The following is a 24,284-nucleotide window of genomic DNA, read 5'->3' on the forward strand; positions in this document are numbered from 1 at the left end:
AAGTGGATGCTGCATTCTTTCGACGCCTGTCATATTCATCATCAGGATTTACATAAAGGATTTTCTGTCATGTCTAAGATGACTTTTAATTCCTTATCATAAGACAGGCGTGTGATGCATCGACTGTTTTTGAGCTCCTTCTGATTTCATGTGATCAAAGCGTAACATATTGAGATTTCTTTTTGAAGTGCATTTCTGCGTCGCTGACTGTTCCACTTGAGCTGACATGTATCGGGTCCTTGAGCCAAACTCTGATCAAAGGTTGCAGCTGGCAATGCAGAAGACAATCAAGTTTAAAAAAAATAAATAAAAATGCTTTGTTTTTGTTTTTGTCTCAGGTGCGCAGATGGATGCGGAACCCCAAAGTGAGTGTGGAGAAAGCCCAAGGCAAAGGCCTGCTGTACACCTGTCCCAAGTGTCCCCTGTCAGATGAGCTGTGGTACACCCACTTCCCCTCTCCGTACGGGTGCTGCCACGGCCCCGGTCTGCAGGGCGGTCTCTACTACAACCCCGAGCCCACCTGCCACTGCAGCACCCAAACGGGCACGGACAAGAGCAAGGGCTGTAAGGTAAGGAACAACAATTATCGAGACACAGTTTTGTGCGAGGTCTTTGCTTATCCCGGCATGAACCTGATCTGCTACACATTTCATAACAGACGCTTTTGTTGGCCGCTTAAGGCTTGAAATTTAATTCATTTCAAGTATGAAGTTACACAGGTTTAGATTAATAACAGTTACATAAGGAATAATACTGTTTACTTACCAATAAGAAACATATGACGCCAAAAAATGTGAATCAATTATTATAGACACACAAAAAAAAACCTTTTCCAGCTTTCCAGCTTTTGTGTGGCACATGAGACATTATTTCTACTTCCCGTGTTCTCTTGGTTATGTAACAGCTGTAATGAGTACCTCTGCGCTGCATATCAATCACTGTCCCAATCATCTGCCAGTGTGGAGCCCACAGCAGGCACAAGAGGGGCAGTGACTCATCCCGTAGTACGGTCTACCACTACTGTTTATACAACCGCACTACTACTACTGCTGCTTTGTTTTTGCAAATTCAACTATTTGTTGTTATTGTCTCCATAGACCAACAATTATTGTGCAAAACATCAAACATCAAACATCAAATCTGAGTGTTTTCAGAACCTTCTTTACAACCTTACTTTGCAACTTTTCCATAGGGGTTTATTTCGCCCCCGTTTTCTTTCTCGCTCCATCTCTCCATCAATTCCACCTTGTGCCCTTGCAGCCAATAGATCTGTCACTAGTGTCTCAGCGGAGATAACCACCGCGTGTGTGTCTGTGCGTGTGAGAGCAGAATTAATGGCTATTGGGGAGAGGTGAGAGCAGGCCGAGGAGGGGGCTTGGCTGTGACTCATTGCTACTTCTCCCCCCAGACCAGTGTAATAATTGCATGTGCATGTGTGTGAATAAGAGACCACAAAGTCAATGGGAGTCAATGATCGAGCGTGTGCTATATGTACAGGCTGTACACGTTCAACCTAAATATGGACAAGGCATTTTCTGTTTGCGCGAAGTTGCCAAATACCTCAAACACACATAGACGTCATGTTCTTTTCACTCTGCTGTGTGCACTACGCTTCTGTACAACTTGTCCAAACACTTTACGAGTGAGGCCCTTCGAGTTAACTTACAGCCGCTTAAGTGAAACATCATGTTTAAAGTGTATGCAATGGAGTACTTGTTGAACAATTTATTTATTGTGCTCAGACTCTCTTTCTTCCCTTGTTAAATATTCCCTTGTTTCACCAAAGAAAAAAAAGAGTGGAAAAAGAGTGGTGCGCACTGAATGGGTGCTGCTGCCGGATGCTCTCTCATCGAATGCAATTTCTCCATCTGTGAGATCAATAAAGTATCATCTTATCTTATCTTATCTAATGACATTTTTGTTTGTTTGTTATCCCTCAAAAATCCCTAAATAATACAATTTAATGCATTACTTTCTTTCAATACTCAAAATATTTAAAACAGCGCCTCTATCCATCCATCCATCCATCCGTTGTCTCCACTTTACCTGGGGCCGGGTCATGGAGGCAGCAGTCTGAGCAGAGATGCCCAGACTTCCCTGTCACACCTCCTCCGGCTGTTCTAGGGGGACCCCGAGGCAACACCAGGTCACAGACATGGTCCCTCCAGTGTGTCCTTGGTCTTCCCAAGGGCCTCCTCCCAATGGGACATGCCCGGATCACATCCCCAAGGAGGTGACGAGGAGGCATTTGAAACAGAGCCACGTCAGCTGGCTCTTCCCGACGTGAAGGAGCAGCAGCTCTACTCCGAGCTACTGGGTGAGTTGGGCTTTGCCGCCCGACTCAGCTCCCTCTTCACAACAGTTCGATGCAATGACCCCATCACTGCCAACGCCATACCGATCCGTCTGTCGATCTCCATCCGTCTCTCACTCGTGAACAAGACCCCGAAACTTGAACTCCTCCTCTTGAGGCAAAGACTCTCCACCGACCTGGAGAGGACAAGCCACCTTTTCAGCGTTTCTTTTCCAAGTCTCATTTTCACCTTATGTGCTTTTTCATTTATTTGACCTTTATCTAAACAGGACAGTCACAATCAGATTTCAAAATATAATTTCCAAGGGGAGTCTGTGCCCCAGTGGATCTTACGCGATTTTAGTGGTAGGAAAAAGCACCAAGAAGAAGCACAGACACCAGGCGACACCCACAATTGATTTGTTGAAGGAAGTGTCGTTCACTTGCACCGCATATACGACTTTTTTGGTTAATAATGATTGCCAAAATTAAGCTCCATGCGGGATGTGAGTGAAAGCAACAGTTACAAAGCGTCTGAAACAAGGCTGTTAAAACCTCAGCCCAACTAAGTGAACCCTGTCCGAGGCTGTCTAACAAGTGTCATGACTTATGGCAGTAGGCAGTGGCTGTGAGGCAGAAGTCACATTCTGAAGGCGCGGGAGACGTGTGAAGGGGACATAGGCAGTGACAGACAGTGTAATATTCACAGCGCTCAGACACAGGGGACAGCTCCGGGACGTTCGTCACGGTCCAACATGCTCCTTTTGATCCCTTTGCTACCGGAGTGAATGAGCTATTTTGTATCGCCTTAAGTGCTCCAAAATGTAGACCCTTCTTCTTTTCAGTTTTCATCATGAACAGTAACAACCTGGCTTTCTATTGGCTGTATTGTGTTTTTTTTTTTAATCGGGTTGTATAAGGTTCAATGTCAGTTTCATTATCGTGACATGACTTGAAAACATCCATATTGCAAAAGACAATGTGTTTCCTGATATTTCGTCATCAGTAATTGTTAGCCGCTCAGAGATAATCCTCAGCAAGTTGACACATGTTTTTGTATTTAGCCTTTATTCTCTTCCCATAATGACGACAAAGACTTCCCTCTCCAGATACTTCCTCCTTCTCTCTGGATCGTCCCTGAATCTCTTATGGTTGAAATCCATAATGTTTTGTTTGGTTCTTGTTCAGATCTTGAGCCTGGATCGTGTGTAGGAGTGGAGGTTTTATCCCAGTGTGGATGTTTTGGATTGTATATGCTGTGTAATCCAGAAAATATATATTACATGCATAATAATGGCCATCGTGTTAATTAGTATTCTGCTTCATCCACTTAGCGTCTCATGAGCTGCGTGACATCTCCGTTACCTTCTTATTAACAATCTCAGTGCGGCCGTTTCCTAATTAAAAAGCACTCGCTCAGTTGAATATGCAGGTTGCGGAGTTTCGCCTTGACCCGGTGATTTACAAAGCCTTCACACTTTCAGCGACTTCAAGGCTAAATATAGTGCATGCTTTATGGGCCTGATGTTATATCGTTGCACGCCAGCGCACTGCCGTTTTACAACTTCAGAATTCCTCCAAAGCTGATTACAGCCCATAAAATAATGAGACGAGGAGTTTGAGGTAATGAGGGTGAGATGCAGGTGATTGAGGATGGAGTAAACAATTACTGATGGGGGGGGGGGTTTGAGGGGGGGAAGCAATCAGAGGAGCAGCGGGACACAAGGGGGCAGGCGGAAGAGGTGAGGGGAGCGCTGAGAGGACATTTTTATTAGACGTTGGAGGATGAGGTGAGAGAAGCTGCCCTACTGCCCCGCGCACAAATCAAAAACACATTAATCCCCCCAGATAAGGACGTCCTGTACTGTCCCGTCCTGTGCACTTACTCACACAAGCAACAGACAAATCCAAACGCAGTCTCTTGCATCAGACTTGTGCCTTTCTGAGTAACGTTCCAATATGCTACCTCTTTGCAAGAAACGAGATGTGTACCTATATTCATTTCTAAGATTTAAATATCTTCCGCTCAAGCATTTTGTGTTCAATTTGCTGGCTATGTTAGTTATAAACAGTGCTGGGCAAGCTACTTTAAATGGTAACATATACCATATTAGTAGTTACAGCTTTAAAAATGCAATGTTCTGTTTCAAAAATGTAGCTGAGTTTGACTACTTTTAGGTACTTTTGAGTTACTTTTGGCAAAATATAAACTAAAAATAGTGAGAATGCCACTGAGCAAAAGTGCAGTCAACAATTTCCTTTTCTTTACTTTCAAACTGCAGATCTTATACACCAGTGTCCAACTTGATTTGGTGCTGCATTCTGTTTGGGCATTTTTTTTGTTCATACATTTAAATAGACGTGTAACTTGAGTTACTTAAATTATAACGACTACATTTAACTATATATTACCATATTATGTTTCAGTAATATGTTGTACTCCTCAGTTACTGAAAAAAATAATATATTTTTGTAATAAGTTACCCCAACACTGGCTAAGTACATGCTACTCCTGATTATGAGTGATGTGTTTTGTACAAATGTTGATTCCCATTCAGACTTGTTTTTAGGAGTAACCCTTAAACCTTAAAGAAGGAAATGGCGCAGAATCAACTATCTAGACTTTTTAACACATTTTCTCATCAAAAACCGCTGGAAGTTGTGTTTTTTGTGTTTGAATCATCTTTGAATCAGTGTATGATCACCTGCTCACACAAGGCTCCTACAGTTTACTTCAAGCTCCTCCCACGGCCCCACATAACCACGTATCCTTTGCAGAGCACCGAGAGGCAAAAGTATTACAAACTGGTCAGCGAAGGTTTGTTTTGATGGGGAGCGAGGGGAGGAGGGTCTCGAAGGGACAGGTGATTTGCAGCGGGTAGGTAGCCCAAGGGAATAAGCTTTTGAATACAAGTCCTATGAGATCAATATACTGTATAATGACAGTGCTCAACATGTGGTCATTAAACAAAAATCTAGAAACACAGATCTACACCAAGGCCATGGCTTCATCTCAATGCAAACAACAAACAAACAATAGCCTAAAAAGAAAGGTCCTTACTGAATCTTTCTTTTCATGCAAACTGATGCACTGATTCCATATCACGAGTAAAGTACTCACTGTACAAAAAACAACCAATCTCTAGTTGCAACTTAGTACAGAACATGACATTGCAACTCCTTCTTAATGATTATTAGCCTCCCACCCCCCACACACTTCCTTTGAGTCAGACTGAATCAGCTGATGTTTCAGACTTTTGCCTTGAACAAAACACCTGACGCTCTATGTTCCGCTGTTGACTCTTTGAAAAGCGCTGAAACGGGAGACTGAGCGGAGAATGGAGGGGGGAACAGGATGTGAAGCAATGAGTGAAGAAGTCCTGGAGGAAAGGCGAGGGGAGCGGAGCATGAAGATGAGTGATTGTGATCAAGAGGTAGAGCTGCAGCGCCTGGGCTCCTCCGCTGATTAGATCTCACGCTTCACTTTGATGCAGAGGGGCTTACGTCATGAGGGCAGCGCCGGACGCTCATTCAGTTAATGGTTAGCATGGCGTCAGGTAAATCAAAAGCTTAAATGTATTGCGTCTTCATCTTTGAGCGGATGATAGGCTGCTGTCGGCAGAGGAGGCCCGAATCAGTGACAAATTCACTTTATGACTATGGGCCCTGGAAAGTATGAGGCTATAACGGTCATGATTCAAAAGGCAGAATAGTGGGAGAGACATTAGAACAGCGTGTGCAGAAATCAATATCGCCACAGTGGCAAATCGGTTCATGCCCCACATCACACAGGACCGTTCTGGTGTGCTGCTAAAAGTTCAAAACAACCACAAAAAAAAAAAAAAACAGCACTACTTCAACACACATGAAAGGTTTCAGACTACAACACTGCATTATGTAAGAGTGAAGATTACGTAAGCCAATTTCTACATTGAGTTGAAGTTGAGTTTCTGTTGAGTCAATAACTTAGAAATAATGTTTTGTGCAATAGCCGCCTATGACACATGCAGAAACTGTTGATTTATTTGATAAGGAAAAAGTTTATGTATTTGACATGTAACACACTACAACATTTAGATTCAGGTACAAAGGTATACAAAAATGAATACAATACATTAAAACGACCATTGTCAGAATAGGAGTCCACCGCACAAAATGTCTTTTATATAATACTACACAATTATTGGCTCAACAGTGTTGCAATTTGGGTTTTTAAATAGTCTTATCTTTCTGTGCGACACTTTGGGTTTCTTCTCTGATTGATTTGTTGAGTATGGCCATGTTAAAGGTTGTCAGCTTAAAATATTAGACCGTTTTTACATTATTGGGTCTTAAAGGGTTGATAAGTCTTTTAAACTGTTTTAACTGGGAGCACAGTGGGAGATGGCTGATTATAAATATGACTACAGGCAGCAGAGCAAAACAGTAGTGATGAATAGATGTTTGGGCCGGAACATTTCCAGAACTGTCGTGGGTTAATCATCAAATTACCTTATGTTCTTTCTATACTGTATGAAGCAAACTGACCGTATAGCCACAAAGTCCTGATCAGGCAACCTTTATACAGTTTTGACAGTAAGCAGCTGAGTCCTGGACATTGACCCCAGACGTAAGCTTATCTGCAAGACGCCGGAGTTACAGTTTCTCAGAAGCACGCGGTCACTGGACGACGGTTTACGGCTCTGAGACTCATAAACTAATGGCTTCTCTCAGGCCTGAAACTGGAACAGACCGGACGATTTAGAGCCGTAAAGTCAGAGGCTGAATCATCGAATCTATAAGATGTTTAGGGCATTCACAAGTTCACTAATAAAAACATCTGTAATGAGCTGAATGCTTGTATGTTTTTCTGTATGGGACTCACATTTAGTCGAGGTATTAAGTATCTTCAGCTTCAAGTCAAAGTAAGAGCAGAATTCCCCTATACCCAATGTGTCTATAATATTGTAGTCCTGTCCTCACTCGACTCAGAGCTTACACACATCTTCTTCTCTAAGACATCACTTCAGAGTGTCCCTGTGAATTGCATTACTGTCAAGAAATGGGTTTAAACTCATATTGGGAATGAAAAGGAATTAGAGAGACCAAATCTCTAGGTCCAATTATAGTTTGTACAAAGGGAGACAGAGAGCGCAGCGTCCAAATCCTCTCTTTAGCTTAATGGCCTGTCATGCACGCCGTATCCCGCGGTGTGCTATCTTAGCTCTTCGGATGGAGCAGGGAATGAGTTACAATGCAGAAGCTTGGTATTCTACAGCCTGTGCTGACTAATGCAACCACACCGCCACAGTTTAGATGTGTCTGGCTCCTCTCCAGATCCCGGTGAGAGAGCAGATGGTTGGGAAACAAAATGAATCTTTCTTCTGCGCATTTTTACTCAAGCTTTGAAAAGTCAAAACAGGACACTGATGTGGAAAATGTCAAATTAATTGCAGCTTTTTATTATTTAACGAAATGTGCCAAACTTGTTATATGCTTAAGCTATGCGTTTGAGTAGACAGTTGGATTTTGTTTTACATTTTTAGGAGTGGTGTCCTTTAATAATCCTGTCCAGCCACAAGTGGTAATGTTTCTTTTTCCTTCACAAAGACATTTTTTTATGGCCTGTATCAATAACATTTACAGATTTGTAAATGAATTTAAAGAATGAATGAATTTAAAGGAGAACTAAGTAAGTTGTTTACCTTAATAAATCCTTTTCGTAGTCCCTCTGGAGAAGAAGCTAACAGGCTAACGGGCTAACGGGCAAAGCGAACTGCGGGCTAACGCCACTTAACCATATTGACAGCCAAATTTGGGTGAAAAAGATTATCTCCATTGTGTAAGTGGGTTGTGGCACAATGTACAATATCCCTCTCTGCCTTTGTCTTTTCTGTCCGCGTAGCATTTACTCTCAGGGACAATTAATGAGTAACAAAAACGCAACTTGCTATGACACCTGCAGTGGCGCCTATGGCCTCTAGGGACATGAGTTAGTTAGTTTGACTTTAAAGGGACTATACAGGGGTTAAAAATGTTCCAGCAATGTCCTAAAGTGTAGAATGAGCCCAGAGCTATTCACCACAACTGCTTCCAAAATCCTGCACTGTAAATCAAAATGTTGGTCCGAATTGCCGTCATGCACGAGCCTAATATAGAAGGTGCAGTTACACATATGGCCTAAGGTGGCAGTAGTGAGTATAAAATGGCCAACTTGCATCTAGCCCCTTTAAGCAAACAAGTAAACAAAATCATTCTCCGAATAGACACTCCCTAATCCAAATTTCAATCCAACTAACTTAACTATTGTGAGATAAGGACACAATCTTTTAAACCAATCGCTGGCTTTAATAACACGTTTTTTTTGTTGTTGCAGGATCTCTGCTTATTTTCTGAAAACGCTTTCTGTAAAACGGGGCTAATCTACCACTGTTCAGCACAGAGCAATAGAAAACGGCTAATCCGTCTCTGTTCTTTTGTTACAACGCCAACAGTGCAGCACTGGCTAATAAACTACTCATATGTTCTCGCAATAACGCTGGTACATGTTTTTTCAATGAGGCTCCAAAAACACAGTGCTGTTTACACTTTCTACACCATGAGAGCTTTTTTGTTCCTGCCAGAGGAATGAAAATGAAATAAGCACCTTCGAGATTGGCAAAGTATGAGGTGTGGTGAATAAATTGCCTCTCTCACACTCTATAACAAGCTGAAGATGAATAGGTTATGCAATGTGGGTATGTTTAGATGTAAAACCTGTTTCAACAACAAGAGCATGTAAACTAATATGCTTATTGAACTCAAACAGACTCTGCCCGCCTCATAGCATTTGGGATTACTTCTGCTGTTTCAACACTGATAATCCGAGGCAAACATTGTTTTAGTGCTATATTGCAGGCTCTAAGCATGACTTTGCAGTACCTTGATTCAGCCATTTATGTCAGCTGAGCAGGGAGCTTGAGAAAATCTGCTGAAAATGTAGCCGCCCCGTTTTGCTTCACACAATGTCCTCCTGACTCATTGCGTTAGCACATTCAGCCATTCAGGGAGGAATAATATGATGGATTAGGATAGCCAAAGAGTATTAGTATAATAGTGGCGAGAAATTAAAAAAAACAAAATGAAGAAACCAAAAGCCTTTAAGCCTGCTGCTGGTGAATCACAAAGACGAAATTATTACTTTTGGAAATCACTAAACTGCAAAGAAAATAGCCTTTTCAAATAACATGTTTGGAAAGGCACTTTACTTAAATCTTCTGCGCAGCATTTTTCACATACAGAAGTAACATGATAATCTGAGATGTTTGGTATGGAGCTGAACAGTCCCGTTTTCACTTTTCCGCATCTCCCAATCATTTTTGGTTATGGTATTACAGGGAAAAAAACAAAACCAATTATATCTAGAGTTTAAAAGGACAACAAAAGTTACTGCTAATAAAACACACAATTTTATTAACAAGATCTATGTGAAATTTTACAAACCAAAAAGTTCTGAAATCAAGTATTTGGTGTTAATTTCATTTCAAATATCCACACTTGGATCAGTAGTTAACTATCCCTTAATCATATATCTCTATGGGAAACATGAATAGGACATTTACTTCATAAACCCTGCAGTGGGCAGTGGATAAAACACTTGCCCAACTTGCCAATAAGTGTGTGATTGGTGGCGGTGGCACAGAATGTGTGGTTTCCATCAGTCAGCCCTGGGGCGGCTGTGGCTTTATGGTAGTTTACTAGCATCATGTCTGGGAATGAGTGAAGAAATACTATAGTAGCATGTTGTGCAAAAGTCTGTCCAGTGTGTGCTGTGCAATAGTAAATCAAATTCATCATTCAAAAGCATTTGTACAGGCAAACAGTATAATCAGTATCCTTTGTAAGCACATGCAATACTCAGTGAATAACTGTGTGAGCTTCTAGTCGTACTTCCATTGGGAAGAAGAGGTTCTCAAGCTGTCATCTGTACTGGTAAAGGGTAAATGGACTCAACTTATAAAGCGCTTTTCTACCTTTATCAGGCCCAAAGCACTTTACAGAAACGAACCAGTCATTCATAGTAGGGTGAAGTGTCTTGCCCAAGGATACAACAACAGTGTGTATTTGCGGGAGCTGGGTTCAGACAACAAGGAGGTAAAACCCTACCTACTTAAACAGAACAGCCTTCGCTAAATTAGTTGCTGATGAAGCCTCTTCAGCCGAGAAGTGAAATGTCGTCAACTCTTAAACAACCCAGTACAAATGATGGCTTGAGAACATTTTTCTATTATATTAAATGGTTACATTTACCCCTAGTCTCATCTCGTTGCCTTTGAATTGTCCAGTGCCCAGTGCCTCAGCAGACACACACATACACACATAAGTTTTAATAATGTATGATTTTGCATTTATAGAACAAAACATCTACCTAATTTTCAGGCAGGAAAATGTCTCTGATTATGGTGTCGACGTTTTGTTGGCTGTTACAAAACTCTAGAGAGGATCAAACTTAACAAGATCCAAACTCTCCACAGTCAATATGAAACCCCGCACTGACCCGTGTATTCAATAACAATAACATTACAGTTTCCAGTGTCCTTGTCTTGTTCTAAAGACTCTCACTTTCCAGGCTGGCTGTGCTCCTCTCTCTGAACTATATTTCTAAAGCCTAATCTCCCATGGGACACTGGTGCTGCAAAACCTTTAGTGCTATGGCCGTTTGGATCCAGCTTTCACCCCGAGCTCATTTATTTCACACTGGCAATTTTAAATTAGGGGTAAAGGGAAAAGGAAGAAACACAGGGCTCCATTTTAATAAGCAAGTTTTCTTTCCAACTGAGAATACATCAGCTTATGCAACACTGTATTGCACCCCTATTGTTTTGGTACAGTTTGCGTGTTATGTCTCGTTACACTGACTAAGCAGGCATCTTATCAACGGATTGTTTCCACAGCTCTGAACATAACATTGCCTAAAATGCAGTCATTACAGTTTTTATTTTTGAGAAGTGAGCTGACCATAGCTCATGTTGTTAAAGATTAGCTCAATGCCATTAGTCAGTGGTGATGCAACACAGTCACACATTAGGATGGAATTTGTAAGTGACCACACAGGCATTTGACCATGTTTGTCTCTCATTTAGTGCAATGTTGATTAAAAAGTAAATTTGTTTTTTTCATTAGCATTTGCAAATATCCAAACATCTTCGCAGAGTGGATACATTTGCATATTATTCATCAAAATGTTTGAATTTTTTCTCTTTTTGGGGGGATTGCGATGGTAAAAGTATAAAATTTACTGCTAATTTGAAGTTGTTGTTTTTTGCTTTTTTTATTTAGCTGCTCCCTTTTTTTTGCCAGTGATCATCACAGCAAGCACATCACTTTTTTACCCCACTCAAGATGCCTTTTCTTTTGCAACCAGACAGCCACTGACTAAACAGGCAGGGGAGGTTATGTGTCTCACCCAGGAACGCAAGAGAGAAAAATGCAAGAGGAGCGGTTCTCAGACTTTTCAAACAATATTCGTCCATCCATGCACCACCAAGCCTAATTCATAATCCAATCTGGACTAAAAACAATTGGAGATGAGTCTGATTTATCTGAAGATTGCACTGCTGCTGCCCGGTTCCACTTCTAGAACAAATGTATAGATCGTGCATCCGAGTTTAAAAGGGGTGCAAAGAGCGGTGCTTGTGGTGCACCTAAAACTGAGGGAGTAAAATGAGGTTGCAATGCGCCCTTATGCACCTCTATAGATGCTGTCATTTCTTACTTATTACCTACTACCCCTACTTTAACTGGTCTCTTATATACAGAACCCTTGCCTGCATGTTTCAGTTCCCATACGGTATAAACTTAACAATGTAAACAGGCTTTGTGCCAATGGCCGCTGGCTGCCCTGCTTTTTGACCACAAACGTGGAGGCCGCCATTGCTCCGCCGTTGCTGCAGTACCTCCATATCGCCGCTAGGCCCCCATTGAAAAGCATTGGACTTTAGACACGTTAAAAACTACTTTAAAGCCTGGTTTCAATTGTTTCAACGCTAGACTAGGCTAGATCTTCCTCCTGAGATAACGCTGGGTTAATAACAATATATGAAACCAGGCTGGCTTTCGTAATATGATTTTTTGAAATCTCGTATTTAACGAGGCTCGGACTGTTAGCATTGGAGCAGCGCGAGCTACACGTCACGCAAGGGCCGAGTCTACGGTGAAAATCCCGCCCGTATGTCCTTTTTAGGAACATGCTTCGTCAGAGCTGGGGAGGGGGAGCCTGTAAATCCGCCATGAATTGCCAATGGCCGCTGGCTGCCCTGCTTTTTGACCACAAACGTGGGGGCCGCCATTGCTCCGCCGTTGCTGCAGTACCTCCATATCGCCGCTAGGCCCCCATTGAAAAGCATTGGACTTTAGACACGTTAAAAACTACTTTAAAGCCTGGTTTCAATTGTTTCAACGCTAGACTAGGCTAGATCTTCCTCCTGAGATAACGCTGGGTTAATAACAATATATGAAACCAGGCTGGTTTTCGTAATATGATTTTTTGAAATCTCGTATTTAATGAGGCTCGGACTGTTAGCATTGGAGCAGCGCGAGCTACACGTCACGCAAGGGCCGAGTCTACGGTGAAAATCCCGCCCGTATGTCCTTTTTAGGAACATGCTTCGTCAGAGCTGGGGAGGGGGAGCCTGTAAATCCGCCATGAATTGCCCCACGGCCGTGGTCATTCTGGTAAACGGGGAGGAGTGAGCATAAGACGTCCATTATTTTCTACAGTCTATGTGAATTGCCCCACGGCCGTGGTCATTCTGGTAAACGGGGAGGAGTGAGCATAAGACGTCCATTATTTTCTACAGTCTATGCTTTGTGCTCTAGTGTGCTGAACTTTAGATCACACATATTCAGATTTATAGCATGCACATATCACTGTCAGTTTGTAGGTTAGGTAATTATTATCTTAAGAATACAAAAGTGCTCAGTAGTGACAAGCACTAGGGGGAAGTCGATAAATTAAATCCCCATATAACATGTGTTTCCTGATTTATGGCCCGGTGGGACAAAGTTGCGTACATCCTGCGAATAGGCCCATAAGCATGAGAATGTCTCTAGACAATATTACATCCTGACATCTAAGGCTGAGCAAACTTATCTGCTGGTGAGGGCTTATGTAACCTAAATACGACTCAAATGATGTACTCTTAGAGGTGGGAGCACAGAACCAGGTTATAGGGCAGAGAAAAGGTAAAGGACGGGAAAGAGCAAAACTATATTATTCTGTGTGATGTGTTGTATACAGTATAGCAAAGGTCTCCAAATATAGTATAGCTCCCAAAAAGGTTTCTACATTTCAACATAAGAATAATGATTCCTACATACAGATGCAGTTTCTCTTAAGGCACCAATAGAGTTCTTTGTGATGAAATATCTTTGGCTACTAAGTGTCCAAGGTATACTCCAACCCAAGTCCCAATGTTACACACATTTTCTCAAAGCAAAAGTAGCTCACTGCTATTTCTGTTATGTAAATCATGGAGGAAGAGTTTGGAGACAGCTGCTGTATAGTGTTGTATGATTCATGTCAGTTGAATCAAAATCACAACTGAATGAATTAGAAAATTAGCAATTTAATAATTTGCAATTTAAATTAAGGCCATTATTTTGCTTAGGAAGTGCAAATACACAACAAACATGAAATGCATGGGATTCTCATATTTTTTAAGCAGTTGTTATTTCAGTCTTCTTTCCATTGCTAATGCTCCTGGATATGCTGAAAACGTGAACTGAATCTTGGTTTGAAAACATAAATTACAAATCCAACCTCCATGGCAAAACTCATCAGAAAAACAGTTACTAGAGATTCATCCAAAGTCATTCAGCCGCAGAGAATCGCAACAAGAGTTTACCCCCAGCGGAATAAAGTCCAATGCGCAGTTGTACTGTAAACTGCGATAAAGTACAGGATAGGCATGCGAGTCGGTAAAGAAAAAAAGCCATGATGAGTACAAAATGTTATGCAAACTATATTTATGATCTAACATGTTGCATATACAGTAAACACACTGTTATCATACGTGCTACAGTTCACTCTAGTTTATTACACTTATGGGAATCGTGTTTTTCACAACAATCAATATTACGAGGGCAACATGCAACTCAATATTTCTGATGATTGGGGCCAAAAATTGCAGGATCATTAACTCAACTTAATCGTATGAGTCCAAACTCCAACTAAATGGACAACCAAGGTGAAAAATCTGATTTATACTGTCTTCGTTTCTGTACAAAAAACACTCAAGACACTTTTCCCAATTCTTTGAAATAACTGATCATTGATCGTTACAGTCCTAGTACCAATATAGATGTTGCATCCACATAATTGTAAGTAATAGCCTGTGTAATGGCGAGTGTTATCCCATTTTATTTCAAGACTTACAGCACTTGTTTATGCCCATTCTGTCTATCCAGCACTTGGTATAATTATAGCCTGGGGGGAGTTTTCCTTTTGCGGAGTTGCAGATTTGAACCTACATTTATCACTAATAGTGCTCCTTAAGCCGAACAGCCGTAATGTAGTGGGGCCTGAGAGTATCTGGCTCTGACAATCACCTTGATAAGACTCATTTCCAGCGGCTGCAGTGAGTGAACCTGGCGGCGGTGTGTGCCAAGGACACCATTTAACTTACATAACTGCCATTCTGGGTCACTGACACAGCCGTCCAACCACATCAGCTTCCTCAACAAGTACGCGCCCCTTGACCTTTTCCTCATTGTTCGCCGCCGCTGCACCTTCCGATTGTTGGGGAAATATCAACCTTTGGGTGCACCATGCTGTGGTAGTTTCATATTTTTAATGAAGATTTTAGAGATTTGTTTGTGTGGAAATCCTTTGAGACTAAGTCCAGATTTTACATAACAAGGGATTACTGCTAAATCCACAAATGTCCTCGCAGAATACTTGAAAGTTTAACTCCTTGTAAGTCCAACTCCAGCTGCATTCACGTATAAACAACTGCATGTCCACATACTTGAAAGCACAAAAAGCATATACATAAACGGCCTTTAAACGCTATATATACTTTTTTTTGTTTAGGCGAGGAAGTGGAGAATGCTGTCCCGCCACCACAGTGACAAGCAGAGGGAACTAGAGCCGGACATTCACCTGGGGGGCTGTCAGGCCTGGGGGGTCCACACTGCGCCGCTCCTGGCCAGCCCGGTGATGCTGGAGTGCTCCATCTGCAGTGGGCCTTACATCAGCTACGCTCTGGAGGACACTTGGCAGCCACGGCAGCGCACACAGGTGGGGTCATACACGGGTTAGATTAGAGATGGCAAAGGGAACAAAGCGTTATACGATTTCCTTAGCGATGGCACAGTTGAAAAGAGTTTACGATCGAATGTTACCGGCTGAACATTATCATATAAATCCGCCTTTTTGTGGGGAACTCGAGCAAACATTCTCCATAGACTAACAAAAGCGATAAACAGCAACAGAACAAATATATAAAAATAGTGAATAAGATGAAATAAATGCTAATTACACTGATTTTGTCCAAGTTTATTGTCAATTCCAAGGATTTACTCATTTACCCATGTGCTCGGTGGAAAGCTATTACATCCATACATAGAAGCCAGTTGTTTTTTTTCTTTTAAATTCATCACTGGCAGCATCTAAAAAGTTTCTACCACTAATTGACTCTGAAACTCCCAGATTCTCTCAGTTTGCGAAGCTCAAAGAGTCTTCTTTTTTGGCGTAAGTAAAGAAAAAGTCTGTGATAAAATATTAATGAACTGAAAAGCCTGAATCCCTATCACCATGGAGATGCTCGACCTCCTCTGTGAATCAATAAACAAAGTCGAAAAGAGAAGTCAGAAAAACTTCGTACAAGAGGAGAAAGATACTGGACTAATTCAGCCGAATGGACAATGGGCATGAATGCATCGAGGACTCGTGTCGACCGATTTGGCAATACGTCCTGGTTTAGTGGTTCTAGTCCTGCATTGACCTGGTTGCACAGGTTCAGTACTGGCTTATACTGTATCTGCTTATGCCCGGTTTAGTATAAATCATCGCTCTAAGTGTTATACGCCGTTATAGTATTAGCCAATGACATAGTTAAAGCTCATCTAATTCAGTCATTGAGATTATTGAGCTGTTACCACCATTATGGCAGGAGGCTGGTTCAAAGTATCACTTTAAAAAATAAATGCTCTCTTTTGCCTCAGCCCAACTCAGTAAACACCCCTGAGGAGACGTGCAAGGAGTTTTCAGAGCGGAAGAGCAAACTAGGCTAAGGCTGAGTAACAAAGATACACACATTTTTGACAGCACGACTGACACCCGGCATCAGGAAACAGTCAAGTCTGACACAGAGCTGGGGTTTCATGGGAATTTGGAGCAATCCATATGACAGAAAAAAGTTTTAAAGCTGCCTGAATTTGTCTGTTTATTTTTAGATGAAACGTGGATGTATCATAATACCAGGAGCTCGGGTTAAGCTAACCTAGTTTTCGGACTTTTGTTTCATTGACATGATGACAAATAGATTAAGTTACATACATGGACCACACCTATTGGGAGGAGTCCTTTTCTGTACATCGTCTATTAAAAGAAGTTTTCTTCTTCTATACAGACACACTTGCATAGCTCAGCTTGATGTGCTACTTTTTGGTCAAAACATAAGTGTTAAATGCATGCACTTTCACTGTAGCCTATGGATTTGGACTGCAATCTATAAATTATTCCAGACTTTAGTGATTGCACAATCAAACCATGTTTGAAGCAGCTCAATGGAATGCTAACCAATGATGTCGCCCAGCTTATCTCTAATGCTGGCTCTGTAGGTAATTGCACGTCAATGGAGAAGGGGTTAGTTCGGTCCAGTGCTGATTAAGATCACTTTCAATCTGCAATAGAGCCTTGCTGCTGCACTGAAATCCTTTGGGCTTCATTAGAAAACAGGGCTTTCTCCTCACTTTATCTACGGGCCGAGTCTGATTGAATGCAGTCGCACCCTGGAAACCAAGTCCTCATTAAAACACATCATGTAGGGAGCAAAGTAAGGAAGTAGGGCAGAAACTAGTGCATTTCCAAATGGAGGTTCAAAAGAGTCAAATTGGCAGGACTAAGTTCTCAATAGCAGGTGTAGACTGTACTTCTTAGAGTAGTTTTGTTTTACTGAACAGTACTTCTTACGTCTACTTGTGTTTTAATATTTCAAATTAAGTATCAAGTATGTTAAATGTAAATCAGACTTTAACACTTTAAGAGTTAATTGGTACTCAGTAAATTTACCTGTTGCTTTTTTCATCCTTGCTTAAGTAATGATTTTGGCGACCCAGTTGGCCTTGCGTGTGTGATGTGAAAGGTGATTCTTCAGTCTGTTTTCACTTATTAAAGCCCTGTTTCTTCCCTCCAGGCAATGGACCTGTATTACCACAATGACTCAGAGCCAGACAACTACTGTTGCCCCAGCGACAACAGTAAGTCAACGCCCCATAAGCCTGTGTTTTGTATTCTTCAACTTCTTCCTTTCCATCTTTTTATTTCTGCACACATTTTCTCACCAGAGAACATTTCTCTCCAGTAATTTCATCCATCACACTGAAAATGATGACACTTTTTAATGTTATTCTTCATGCCCTTTTCACCTTCCCTCCCCCATCTCTAATCCAGGCCTTAAGCTCTCCAGATAATAACTGCTATTGCTCATAAACCAAAATTACTATTTGTACTTCATGGGAAGCAGCAAAACAGCATTTACTGGCACAAAACATGTCGCTGGACGGCCTTGTGTTCGCCGTATACTGCCGTGATGCCTGCTTTATGCATGTGTGGGGAGTAAGTCAGTGGGTGAGAGTTCAGAGTTGTTTTATAGCCGCTGACAGTAACTGAGGACTGTAATTCCCGTCTTGCGTTTTTATTTGTGCCACTGCAGAGTCCAATCCAAAGTCCGCAATCTGTCACGTTTGGGCCCGGGGCCAAACCCATAACTTCTGCATTGCAACCTGCAGCCTTTACATTCCGCTTGTGTAAAGGGAGCACACCGTGTAACGTTGTGATTTTGTAAGCTCTGCCTCCTCACGGTTTCGAACACTGCCAAGTCTTACAGGTGCACGCTGCTAATTGTCGGCTTATTTCAGATGCGGAAAGTGTGATATTTGAAGGAGCACTTGGCAAAGCGTCTAATTTTAACGATTTAGGGAGCCAAATTCCAGTGCATAACTTTATCCATGTAATTTAAACTAAGAGGTTACAACAGTCGGAAGAAAAATGAGCTCAAATGACACTGATTACTAAGAGTGCACTACTGTTGCCCCTATCACCTGCAACCATACTGCCCAGAGTATCTATATTCATTACACAGATACAGCATAGCCCTTTAATAGTGTGTGAATATAACTTCCTTTATAACAACACATTACTATTCAAGGTGCTTGCAGTCACTTTGAAAAAAACCATAGCAACTGAAACACACCAACGGGCACACACTCGCACACAATTTCATTCACTTATGTCCACAAATAATGATCCAGTGTTTTTCCAAGAGTGTCCTCAAACTTTACTCTTTTGTCCCCTGTGACGCAACTCGGGATAAGCTCTTTCTTTGGTCCGCAGTATACCTGTATTCTTGTGGGGCTAGTGACGCACCTCTCACCTGTGCCAACCTGTCCTCCACAGCAGGACCTCCTACACTCTTAATCTACCATGTTGCCAAACACAAACACAATGGGAACTTCACCAACAGGACAGTACATGTGACTTTGGGTACATGTGACTTTCACGTTTTGTACAGTGGATAAACAGAAATGGAAAACTTGCGCAACTTACTAGTTACCATAGACATGCACTAGCCTAGCACTAGCCTAGCAACACTAAACTCTTCAAATATAAGGACTGCATGAATGATTATATATATATATATATATATATATATATATATATATATATATATATATATATATATGTGTGTCTCCAGAAATCAACAACACTCTGGATAACTAGGAAATGAGGCCCTATGTCAAAAATCCCTTTAACCTTTATCTTGGATTTTCATCTAGATATTTATAATCTAGACTAGATTACTTAAAATCAGATTTATGTCTTTTACATCCATAGAATACATAGAATCTCTGCATGTTCAAAGTCATCCACAACTTGGACCATAAAGTTTTCTTATATACGTTTGTGGCATAAGGAAGTTACTAAACGTTTATGCAAACGAAAACAAACAATCTAAAACTGTGGTGATGCTTAAATAATGGGTTAAATTCCGACACTATCGCTTATTAAAGTTGTGGTGTCGGAAAAACAATTGAGCAATGCCGATTTTCAGTCACATTGACATCCGTACAGCAGTTTATTGCAGCTGCATGACCAGGGCAAGTGGTGGCTAGTTTATCTTTTTATACTCCCACCTCGGTTTAACGTTGGCAAAGGTTATTTAGGTAGTTATACAATATAATTACAATACAAGCAGAACAGGGCGTATAGAGGACATTTTGTATTATTGCCCAACTGGTTAGATGTCATTAACCTGAACCTGAAAGAACACCTTGACACATGTAGTAAAATGGAAGCAACAACAAACAACAAACAGAATCAGAAAAGATTTTTAAAAGGTCTTTCTCAAAACAAGCATGTTTTTTAAGCATGTCTCCAAACGAGGTCAACCCTAACTGTGTGTATAATTTACGAGCCCCGACATAATGAGTTGGGGCCCCAAGCTGTGGTCGGAAGACATAAACAGAGAGAAGCATGTCTGCAAACACACAAGCGCTCACAATGCCCAGTGTCCAGGCGCACTATAAAAGCCTGGCTGTCCTCAGTGAATGGGTAAGGGCTTTATGTAACTGTGCCACTCGGTTCCTCACCAGCGCTCATTCGCATTCACCGTCACAGTGATCAGATCTACAGTGCCCACAAATAGACCCCTCATTTCGGTCGTAAAGAATGGGCAAATCAAATGTTAGGGAGCTGGTGCCATCTTCGAGGGCCGACGTGTCCAAGCCGTGGTTCAGAGACCGGTTATAGCACGAACCGAGGTTTAATATGTCCCCCAGCTTCCCTCATAAAATGTCTTGCACCATCTGACATCATTTCATTGGCCCCTTTGGCACCAAAACAGCGGTGCACTTTTCTATTCTTACAGCTTTCTATTAAAATCAATATACATAATCATCTGTCAGATTGGACCCCACATGCCAGTTTAGACACAGCAGCGAATCAACCATTCACCGCAAAAACATTTTTTGAGCCAACAACAAATACTTGTGCAGCTTGAGCCTGATATACAGTGGGAGGAAAAAGTGAGTACAAAATGTGGAATTTCTTACATTTCTGCCTAAATTTATCATAAAATGTGGTCTGATCTTTATTAAAATCACAAGAATGATCAAAGTGTCTGCTTGAACTAATCCATCCAAACATTTACATTTACACAAACATTCATAGGATTATAGGAGTATTAGTATTTATTCATTTTATGACAAAGATAGGCAGAAATGTAAGAAATTCCACACGGTGTACTCACTTTTTCCTCCCACTGTGCTGTAGTGTATACTAAAAGATACAGCGTTTCACCTAGATATCAGTTGATTCAAGCTTTGATCATGAGGCTGACATCTCTATCTTGACAATACTCCACATATTCCCCCCAATCCAAGGCCCTCAAACCACTGAAAGAGTCTGCAACCCATTTTTGAGTCTTGGCTCACCGTATGAAAACCACTGTTCAAACCCCATCGCCATGTCTCCCTCGTCAAACTCATGCAAATTTTGAAATGCCAAGGTCAAACATGTTTGCTTTCATACTTTATCCATGGATAATTCCCCATCCACCAGCAGATGACAAAATACCAAGATCGGTTAGCGTCTCACCTGTCTAAAAATATGCCTGCATGATTGAAATCTCTTTGGCACAATTTTAAACTTTAAAAACCCAGAGTGCTTTCCCCCCATCCTTTCATCATGAGTGGCCCCTAGTTTATGTGGGTATGGACTGGACTTGGCATCAGTGACTGTGCCACTAGTGCGTTACGTAATGCATTAGTGGCTGACACACACACACACAACACAAACAAACACACTTCTTGAATTCGGTGGAGCCTCTTCCAGCTAACAGCCCGATGTAAATGCCAATGGGGAAAGTGGGCCAGAGAGGAAAATCACTGAGTGCTCTCATTGTTAGCATTAGCCCCACTAGCGTGTCCGTCTTCCGCTGTGCTGGACCTCTCTCAGCACCACGCTCTCATTCGGACACAGATGCATGCGCTGACGGACCACCGGCTTCACCTCGGAGGTAAAAGAATATACTTATGAATATGAAAACATTGCAGCAAAAATGGCAACTTTTAGGTTGATTTTGTTGACATATAAAACTGAACCAAGAGAGACCTGTATGTCTTTTACCAACCAACCAAGAAAAAAACTGCACTTTATTTTCCTTCTCTTCAGTTTTTGTTTCTTGTTAAGTGCGCAGTCGCTGAGCCTTTCATTCCCAAGACCCAGGAGACCATTTATGTTTGCTTTTAAGGCAGTAGCTTCAAATAATTGGGCTGTGGGAGCAAACTTAATGTGAATTGTTTCTCTCCTATTCTGAGATTGGTTCAAAGATACATCTTCCTTCATCTTTCTCAAGGGGTCAGAACAGAAACCAAAATCATTCAATAGTTAGTTGTGTTTTTCTCGAAATGTTGTGTTTGTGTGGTTTAATTTCCCTGTTGCCTTGATGGAGGTTTATATCCTCCACCTGCTGCATCTTTTCAGTGCAACCACAATCAATGCAAATGCCTGGTGAATGTAATAGTAGGCCTTTAATAAGTTGCTGACTGAAACTGACATTTTAAATAACACAATGTTCTTCAAGGTTTTGGATTCTCCTACATCTCAATATTGTTTTCAGGATTGTGAAACAACTCTTATCTTTTCTGCAAAGCATTATTTTGACTTTAAAGGTCAGCACTTTTCTCCTAGTTTTGATAAAGTTTTGAAAAGTGAGGCGTCTCTCATGTCCCACATAAACCGCTCTTTTGTCATTTTGCGAGAGTTTCTAGATGAAACTGCAAATGTAAGATGGCAGTTTGACAACCCACTGATATATATTTTAACAGACTGCAAGAGCCGTGCAATGCTGAGTGAAAGGTAGCGACTATACAAAAAGACTTATTTAAAGGGTTGAAAATAGATCCCTGAGGAAGAGGATGACATGGTCTTTCGTCTGTCATGAGCCAACGTTATTTACGGAGATGTTACGGCATTTATTATCGATTTGACCTGAGCCGAGTGAAAAACAGACGGCAAAGTGTCGGGGTAATGTTTTGTACAGTGCAGGCACAAACATGCAACAGTCATTTCAGGGCTTCCGAGTGATTTGTGAATGTGCTGTAGGAACTCAGCAGCTTGAAGTAGAGATAGCTGCAAATACCATGTAATTACTTGAAGTTCAAGCCTAAACAAATAATTAAGCCATGTTCAAAACAATAATAAACAATTTAAAAAGGATTAATGCTAGAATAATGGATCAGCGGCACAATAGTCATTTTATATTGCGTTATGATTGACTGTTATTTACAGCTATGGTTTCTTCCTTATTATCACTAATGTCTTTAATGTTCCCCGTTAGGCAGCCCACAGTTTACCCATGTAATTGTATTCATTTATTTATATGATAGGGACAATGCTAATGATAATCTGTATTGAAACAAAAACAGATGTCAACATGCCAGATTATAGCCACAAGGTTCATTTATATCCATAGTCCCTGGGCAGAGTTAAATGGAAACAAACTAGCTCAATATCTAGCCATCCTTATGCAACCAATCAATCAGTCAATTGTTTTGCATAGCCTCACGGCCTCACAGGTCGGCACACACATCAGTGCAATGAAACAAAACAATAATGCAAGTCACTTTCTTCCTGTAAAGTTTATCCATTGACTAAATAAGCTATACAAGTGTGTGGACTCCTTACAGCTGTGAATTTCCCAAGTCTGGTACACTTTTAGTTAGTTAATAAATAATGTAGGGAAATTCCACTGAGTGAAGCATTGCATAATCTCCAAGTGGATTGATTGTGTCACAATGTAAATGGTTAAAGTCTATTGTTATTTCCAACCCCAATCAGGAGACACTCTGTACTTGTATTTTATGCATATAAAAAAAAAAAGAAAAAGTCAGAGTGGATTGACTCCCAGGAGCACTTGAAGGCACCATAGCCCCTCCCTCTACCGCCCATTAACTGTGTGGGGTGGAAGGAAACTGCCTGTCTCCGCCCTAAAAATGAGGGGAAAAAAGAACAGTGGATGAAACTATCCCACAGAGGAATGTGGTGTAAGTCTAGTACCCCTCTGCAAAGGAGCCGATAGTCCAAGTTCGTGCCGTGAATTGGAATTATAAAGGCTTCTCCATGAAAGACAAAACTACCGCCATAACATGTAAGTAATGGCACATTACACTGGCAACAATAGCCTTCTGCCTATCTACAACTTAATTCAGATTTATTTTTTTCCCAACATAACACATACATGTTGCTCGCCGTGATCGCGCGAGGTGGTGTTTTTCCACAGTGACCCAAATTGCGCCCGTGCGTCCCAAGCTCGCGGTGTTGACTTAACCTGTGGATGCACAATTGGATGCACTTTGACTTTGTCGTGTCCTCGAGTCACTCTCCTCACTGACCCGGTTTTTATTGCGGGTTATCTTGACGCAGAAGCTGATAACACGGTCTTATATAAAATGTGCCAGGTAGCTTTGGCTCTCTCTCGCACTTTACGCATCTTGTCGAGGCAACAGACGGCAGAATGAGGACCCGTCCTGAACTCAAAGGTGTGTTAAACGCAAACAAATGTAACTTCAGTGAATAACTGTTGAGAAAAAGGCAGTCTTTAATCCGTTTCTTTTTAGGTCAGTTGTTAAGTTGCCTAAAGTTTTAATTCTCATATGTCACGGAGTGTTTACGCTTATAAACATTGGCCTTGATTTTGGACACGGTTTGCTGCGCGTAACTTCTTTTACCGGAGGTGTAGATAAAATG

The 24,284-nt window shown here is 41.4% G+C and overlaps 1 protein-coding gene across 3 annotated transcripts in view; it reads left to right on the plus strand.

Moving 5' to 3' along the window:
• Positions 1-24,284, plus strand: part of sgk1 (serum/glucocorticoid regulated kinase 1) — a 34,487-nt gene that overhangs the window by 4,911 nt on the left and 5,292 nt on the right. The window contains exons 3-5 of one of the 3 annotated variants that reach the window (XM_079572121.1): positions 339-569; positions 15,345-15,551; positions 17,671-17,734. In XM_079572121.1, coding sequence (XP_079428247.1) covers positions 339-569; positions 15,345-15,551; positions 17,671-17,734 — 502 coding nt within the window. Of the gene's footprint in view, positions 1-338; positions 570-15,344; positions 15,552-17,670; positions 17,735-21,385; positions 21,553-23,430; positions 23,686-24,284 lie in introns of those variants that run through there. The other 2 variants (XM_079572123.1, XM_079572124.1) reach the window with 2 other exon arrangements.

This window comes from Gobius niger (genome assembly GCF_951799975.1).
Source record: "Gobius niger genome assembly, chromosome: 15".
Lineage (NCBI taxonomy): Eukaryota > Metazoa > Chordata > Actinopteri > Gobiiformes > Gobiidae > Gobius > Gobius niger.